Source organism: Elephantulus edwardii, unplaced genomic scaffold (assembly GCF_000299155.1).
Source record: "Elephantulus edwardii isolate Elephantulus edwardi_28Jun2011 unplaced genomic scaffold, EleEdw1.0 scaffold00268, whole genome shotgun sequence".
Classification (NCBI taxonomy): Eukaryota; Metazoa; Chordata; class Mammalia; order Macroscelidea; family Macroscelididae; genus Elephantulus; species Elephantulus edwardii.
This window is the reverse complement of record NW_006400018.1, coordinates 3420942-3428971: the sequence shown is the minus strand read 5'-3', so window position 1 is coordinate 3428971 and position 8030 is coordinate 3420942. Positions and strand designations below refer to the sequence as shown.

Here is an 8030-nt window from a genome sequence, read left to right as displayed (position 1 = left end):
TTAGCAAAGTGCCTTGGGGCTCTTGTGATTCAAAGAACAAGGTAAAGTTCAGTTCCATATAATAAGAATTCTGACCATGACTTTGCCTTTTAAATCTGTGGTATACTTTTAGGAAAAAGAAAATTTTATTAGCATTATTTTTCTATTTACTGATAAATAGAGACACTGAAAGCTGATTTCCAGTTCTTCTGAAAAGGAAAGCAAGTTCTTCTTTGAAATGCCCTCTTACTCGTCTCTGAATGCCCAGAATCTTTGAGAATTTGAGTAATGCCTGCAACTCAAATGCCACATCATGCTTGGAAGGGTGGAGGGACAACACAGGAGAGGAAGACCTTGAATGAGATCGATTGATACAGTTACTGGGGCAATGTGGGTAGGTGTGTCAGAGTCAGTGAGACTGACTCAGGACAGGGCAGGCTTCAGAGCTGCTATAAATAGGGTCCTTGTGAGTTGCAGACAAGTAACAACAACAGCAGCAGCAACATGAGTTCTGACTCCAGGGTACTTAACAGCAGCAAACAATAGTAAGGCCAGACATACTTCTCAAAATAACCTCAAGAATTATTTCCTATTGTCATACATTTTGTAAACATGTTCAAATTAGAAAGTTTTAGCAGGTTTTCCAAGGTCATACAGGTGTTAACTGGCACATTAGGAGTTGGAAAATATATGGTCCAATTCCATACACTGTGATTTTGATAACCCCAAGAATAAATGTACTGGGGAGAAGGGGTTTGTGGTATGGGGATGGGATATTATTGCTTACATTTTTGGTGACAGACTATTTCTGGATGGTTACAACCAAAAGTGTTGTTGGAAAGAAATAGTTTAATTTAAGACTAGAAGTAGACTAACTGTAATTAAAGAGACTCTGATGGTAAGGGTCAAGGTTACATGGGTCATCCAGTGATAACATCCAGTGTCCTAACACTTATCTATTCTCAGGGAAATTATCTGTGTCATCAACAGGCCAGGTGCTTTGAGCACATGGAGGATGTCAATCAAACTGGGATGATTTACTTCTCCTTTCATCCCTTCTCCAAACTCCCTGCGGTGCAAATGCTCATTTTTCTGGCCTTCCTGATCATGTACCTGTTCAGCATCACCGGTAACTTCTCCATTGCTGTCACCATATGGATCCACCATCCACTCCACACCCCCATGTACTTCTTCTTGGCCAACTTGGCAGTCCTAGAGATCTTCTACTCCTCAACCATCGCTCCTCTGACCTTGGCCAGTGTTCTGTCCCCTGAGAGGACTGTAATCTCCCTTCCTGGGTGTGGTGTCCAGATGTTTTTCTTTATCTTCCTGGGAAGTTCTGATTGCGTTCTGCTGGCCATCATGGCCTATGACCGGTTTGTGGCCATCTGTCACCCACTGCGGTACACTCTCATCATGAGCTGGCGGTTGTGCATTCAACTATCCCTGGGGTCTCTCGTGCTGGGCTTTACCTTGGCCGTGCAGTTGACTGTGCTCATCTTCCAACTCCCCTTCTGCAGGAGTAGAGAAATCAGCCTCTTCTACTGCGATACCCTCTCGGTCATGAGGGTAGCCTGTGCTGATACCAGGGTTCCAGAGGCCACTCTGTTTGTGTTCAGTGTCACCGTCCTCACCATTCCATTCCTGCTCATCAGTCTTTCCTATGTCTTCATCGTGGCTGCCATCCTGAAGATCAGCTCTGCAGAGGGGAGGCACAAGGCTTTCTCCACCTGCTCCTCCCACCTCACTGTGGTCCTCCTCCAGTATGGATGTGGAAGTCTCATCTACTTGTGTCCCAGCTCCAGCTACTCTCCTGAGAGGGGCCAGGTGGTATCTGTGGTTTATACTTTCATCACACCTGTGTTGAACCCCTTGATCTACAGCATGAGGAACAGAGAGCTTAAGGATGCTCTTAAGAGAGCAATGATGAGGTTCTTGATTCCACAAACACGATGAGTACTCTGTCTTAATATTTACCTGAACCATTTGCCGAAAGGGAGACAAGTGGGTCTAATGACTGAAAGATGTGAAGAGGAATGGCCAAGAGGTCCTTGGTTTTATATATATATATTTTTTACATCTTTCTGATGAAGTGATTTTGAAAAGTGATTGTTTGTTTCTCAAACATAGAATCTTCATTTATAAAATGGAAATTAAAATACCTGGAGGGTCTAAATTCTGTTATTAGTTGTCATTGAGTGGCGCCAATTTATGGTCATCTTACATGTAACTGAAAAGGTCACCTGCTGCTGTACCCTTACGGTCGTTTCTGGATAATCTTCAGCAGGATCTTGCTTGTGTGTGATATTAGGGATATTGTTTGATAACTTCTACACTCTGTTGTATCACTTTTTTTTTTTGAATGAGAATAAATACAGATTTCTTCCAGTCACTTTGCCAGGTTGTTGTCCTCCAGATTTCTTAGCATAAACTGGTGAATTGCATCAGGACAGTGTCTCTTTGCTGAAATATATAAATTGGTATTCCATCAATTCCTGGGTCCTTGATTTTTTTTTTCCAATTCCTTCAGAGCAGCCTTAACATTCTCCTTCCTCCCCTTTGCCTCTTGATCATACATTGTTGCATAAAATTGTTACTGGAGGAGACTGGATCGGAACTGTCATAAAGTTACCACCTTTAGGTTAGCAAAGCCCCCTCTGACTACCCTTCCCAGCTCCCTAGAAGCATGTGAGGTTGTTGTCACGTGCCATCTTCACAACACTCAGTGTGTGTGAGTCTAAATGTATACCTTCCAAGTTAAGGGAAAATTCGACTGTATTTATGATGATGCAAAGATGCATTAAGTGAAAACACTTTATGACTTTTAACTTAAATCCATGTAAAATTAACATGAGCTACTGTAGACAATGTGGTTTACTGAAGAAGCAGATAGGGGGTGGTTTTTTTTTAAATTTTCCTTGATATTCTTCACATCCCTTCTCTTTCAGAAAACAATATTGAGTCACCTACATCTTACAGGTCCTTAAGTCTTCCTCCAATCCTGATGCTGCATTTTTCTTTATATACTCGAGCTTATAGATTACTCAACACAGAGACTGAATTACAGTAGCGAAAGGACACAACATTCCCCTCAAACTCTCCTGGGTGTAAATCATTCACTATCCCTTTGCTTTATTCAAACAACTTCCTCTTAGTGAATGCACTGGACATAACTAAGTGTCCTGACATTCTCATGCTTTGCAATGTTATCTATAATTTGTTATGATCTACATGGTCAAATGCATTATTTACACAGTCCATAATACACAAGTAGATATCTTCAAGGGTATTTTCTACTTTCAGTTAAAATCACCTGATATCAACAGTGACGTCCCTAGTTCCATATTCTGTTCTAAAACTGCTTTGAATTTCTAGTAGTTGTCTGTTGATGTACTCTTGCAATTGTTTTTAAATTGTCTTCAGAAAGTTTTACTTTTGTGTCATATTAAAGCTATTGTTTCATAATTCTCACTTTCTATTGAATCTCCACTGGATTTACCAAACGTAAGGTTTCTTCTAGCCACTGATTATTTGGTTTTCAATCCTTTCAACAAATGTTATTGAACTCTGCTCTGTATTGTGTATCCAGATGTGGTGGAGAGAGTGTAGAGGGCTAAATGGAGGCGAAAGAAATAGTTCTTGGCATGAATGGAGTTAAGTTTAGTGAGATGGAAGGACTTAGTCCTTTATTACATCAAGGAAAAAAAGTGATAGGACATGGGGACATTTAAGAGGAGGGACAGTGAGGAGATTCAAAGGGAATCTGATGGGAGGTGACATTTGAATTGCAGGCATCCTTCCAGTTCTCAAAGATTCTGGGTATTCAGATAAGTAAGAGGGCATTTCAAAGGAAGGATTTGTTTCTGAAAAGAAAAATTGTAAAGCATCTTTCAGTGTCTCTTTTTCTTTATGGGTAAACAGAGAAAAATAATGCTAATAGAATTTTCTTTTTCCTAAAAGTATACCATAGGCTTAAAAGGCAAAAGCCATGGTCAGAATTCTTATTATGTGGAACTGAACCTTACCTTGTTCCTTTGATTCACAAGAGCCTCAAGTCACTTCACTAATTCATTTCAGGACTTTGAACAATTGTTTCTGGTTCAGTCAGGGTCAACAAGGTGAAAGTTGAATGAGTTCAAAATTGTAAAATTTTGGTGTATAAAAATGCTAACTGGAATAAGTAAAATTACAGATAAATTAAGTTAATTTACCCCTATAAACCATAGGATATCTGGGATGTATATATTTTAAAAAACCCACACACAAAACCAAAACAAAACCCAAACACATCCTTTTTAGAAACACAGGAGTCTTTACACATGGATGTCACCTGATGGAACAAGTAGAAATCAGACTGACTCCATCTGTGGAAAGAATCACTAGAGAAGCTCAATATCAGCAGTTAAAACCAGTTAAGTGCTGAGTGTGGAACAGACCATCAATTACGTGTATGCAAGGCCAAATTGAAGCCGAAGAAAATGAAAACAAGATTACCGGAACCAAAATATGACCTTGTGTCTATCCAAATTGAATGAAAAAATCATCTCCAGAAGAGGTTGAAGTGAGTTACTGGATGACAGCAAAAACATAATCCATGAAGGAAGCAAAAGGTGGTTACAAGACCTAAGAGTAGGAAAGGCCAAAAATGGATGTCAGAAGATGAAGGACCCCTGAACCGCTGGTCCTGTTCTGTCCCGAGTGGACAGCGAAGACCCAAGACTCCAAGACACCGGCTTGATGCAACAGCAAGAGATAAGAGGTTTATTGCGGAGCTCCGGGCTGACTCTTATCTCTCGCAGGAGACAGAGGAGCCGACCGCGAGCAGACAAAGTTGGGTTTTTTAATACACTTTAGGGGGGTACAACTGAGTATCAGCTTCTCATTGGGTGATGAAAGCACAGTTTGAATTCATTGGTTCAGTGTTCGCTCAGGGTTTACACAGCATTTTTGCACGTAGCACTTGCGGCAGTCACGTAGCACATGTAGCAGTTAGAGAGATCTTTAACTATATGGTGGTGTCACAAATTCTTAAGTATACTATGAGTTCAAACTCTAGGGCAGTGGAAAAGCACCAGATACATTGGTTATCAGTCGGGAAACAAAGGCACATGGGTTATCAGTTGAGAAACAATCTTTGCTTGTTTGCTCTGCCCTTCTGCTAGCTATTCTTGAAATACTGTTACCCTGGATACCTGGGTGTGGGGCTTTAAAAATTCCTGAGTTTAACTTAGCTGAGAATTATAGAAACTTGAGTTTAATTCAGCTGAGAACTATAGGGACTATTTTAATTTCAATCTTTTCAAAGAGACTCTGAAAATTGCACTAAAGCAACAAGAAGCCAGGACAAAAGGAAGAAATGCTGAAGTCAAAGAGATGAACAGAGGATTTCAAAGGAGATCTTGAGAAGACAAAGCAAAGTATTATAATGGAATGTGCAAAGGGCTGGAGTTGGAGAATAAAAGGGAAGGACTATTTTGGCATTTATCAAGTTGAAAACACTGAAAAACATTCAGACCTCAAGTTGCAATACTGAGAGATGCTATGGCCAAAATAGTGAATAAGCTAGGAAGTATCAAAACAAAATGGAAGGAATACACAGAATCACTGGACCAAAAAGGATTGATTCACACTGAAAATTTTAGGAAGTGCAATATGAACAGGAAACAAAGGTAATAAAGGAAGAAGTTGAAGTTTCACTGAAGGCACTGGCAAAAAATAAGGCCCCAAGAATCGATGGACTACCAATTGTATTGATGTACTCACCAGTCTATTCCAGAAACTTGGAGGACAGCTGCTTGGCTAACTAACTGAAAGTGATCCATTCCCCCCAAAATGATCAACAGAATGTGGAAACTATTGAACAATGTATCATTAATATAATGTGCAAGCAAAATACTGTTGAAGATCATCTGAAAAATGGTTAAAACAGTACATTGAGAGAGAACAGACAAGTGTAAGCTGGGTTTGGAAGTGACACTAGGGATATCATTACTGTTAGATGGATACTGGTTGAAAGCAGAGAACACTAAAAGAATGTCTATTTGTGTTTTGTTGACTATGCAAAGGCATTTGGCTGTGTGGATTATAACAAACTATAGCTATTAATGGGAATCTCAGAATATTCAGTTATGTTTATATAAAAACTAGACCTAGACCTTTCTAAACAGAGCATGGTTTAGACTCAAGAAAATTGTGTGTCAGGGCTGACTTTTTTTTTACATACCCATTCAATCTGTACATTGAGCAAATCATCCAAAAAGCTGGACTCTGTGGAGAAGAATGTGGCATCTGGATTGGAGGAAGACTCATCAATAACTTGCATTTTGCAGATGAGACAATCTTGCTCCCTGAAAGTGAGGAGAATGGAAATACTTGCTGCAGGAGGTCAAGGACTACAACCCTTCAGAATTAATTGCATCTCAACATCAAGAAGACAGCGCTCACCATTAGACTGATAGCCACCATCATGATGAATAGAGAAAAAGAATGAAATTGTAAATTATATTATCTTACTTGGATTCATAGTCAACAATCTTGGTACAAGCAGATGAGATTTAATGCATTGGGCAAGTCTTCTGTCAGGGACCTCTCCAAATTACAGAGGAGCTATGGTATCAGTTTGAAGAGTAAGATGTTCCTGATTCAGGCCATGGCCTTTTCAATTATTTGCTATGAATCTAGACATGGACAATGAATAAGGATGACATATAGACAATGAATAAGGATGACAGAAGAATTGAGGTCTCTGAAGTTACAGTGTTGGAGAATAGCATTGAATATCTCATGGATTCCTAAAAGAACAAACTAACATAACTTGGAAAATGTGCAGCCAGAGTGTTTTTGGAGGCTAAGTTGTCAAAGTTTCATCTCACATACTTTGGGCATGTTGCTAGGAGAGGTTTTTTGTGGGAAAAGGATATCATACTTGCAAAAGTGGATGAAAATGAGGAAGTTCCTCAATAAAATGGATTGACACAGTAACTGTGGTAATGGGCTCAAGTGTGTCAGAGTTGATGAGGTTTGCACAGGATAGGACAAGGTTCAGATCTATTATACTTAGGGTCACAATGAGTCATACTTGACTCAAAGGGCACCTAATGAAAATAAAACAACTGTAACCACAGGCTATGTATTATATAACAACCAAATCTCTTCCCTGGAGGAGTCAGAGTGATGCCTGGCTCCATGATGGTGGCCAGCTCTATTGATTGCTATGATGTGGGTTTCTCTCTACCATCCTGGCAATAATTCAGCTTCTGGTGAAGAATACTGAATATACTACGCAACAAATCATTCTCATAACAAATAAAACCAGAATATGACTTAGAAGTGAGATGAAGTAAAGAAGGTGTACAAGTTGTCCAAGTCAAATATGAAGGAGGAGAGAGTTTAGCTAGGTGAAATAGGACTGTTATTTTTTATGTGCCATTGAGTCACCTGTGACTCATAGAGACCCTATGTGCAACAGTCCTAAACCCTGCTCTATCCTGTGCCATTCTCACTGTCTCTGATACATCTACCCCTATTACTCGAGTCACTGAATCAATCCACCTCATAGAGGGTCTTCCTCTTCTGCGATGTCCCTCAACCCTCCCAAGCATGATGTCCCTCTCCAAGGACTGGTCCCTCGTTGCAACACGTTCAAAATATGTCAGACAAATCTTCAGAGTCCTTGCCTCCAAGGCCCAGCCTGGCTTTACCCTCTCCAGGATGAACCTGTTTGTTCTCTTAGCAGTCTATGGTATATTCAATACTCTTCTCCAACACCACAGCTCAAAGGTAACAATTCTCCTTCTATCACCCCTAGTCATTGTCTAGCTCTCTGATGCATAGCGAGTAATTGCAAAGACCATGGCAGTATTAGGTGCACATTAGTCTCCAGACTGATATCATTGCTCTTCAGTACTTTGGAAGAGGTCTCTGACAGCAGACTCTCCCAATGCAATATGTCTCTTAATTTCCTGGCTGCTAGTGCCGAGTTGATTGTGGAGCCAAGCAAACTGAAGCTGTTAACAATCTCAATCTCTTCCCCATCTATCATGATGCTGGCA

At 40.1% G+C, this 8030-nt stretch overlaps 1 protein-coding gene across 1 annotated transcript; it reads left to right on the top strand.

Moving 5' to 3' along the window:
* The first annotated feature begins 987 nt into the window (after window positions 1–987).
* LOC102855878 (olfactory receptor 10V1-like) lies at window positions 988–1935 on the top strand. Its single transcript, XM_006899854.1, has one exon. It carries the CDS (start codon window positions 988–990, stop codon window positions 1933–1935), a length of 948 nt encoding a protein of 315 aa, XP_006899916.1.
* Window positions 1936–8030: the final 6095 nt, after the last annotated feature.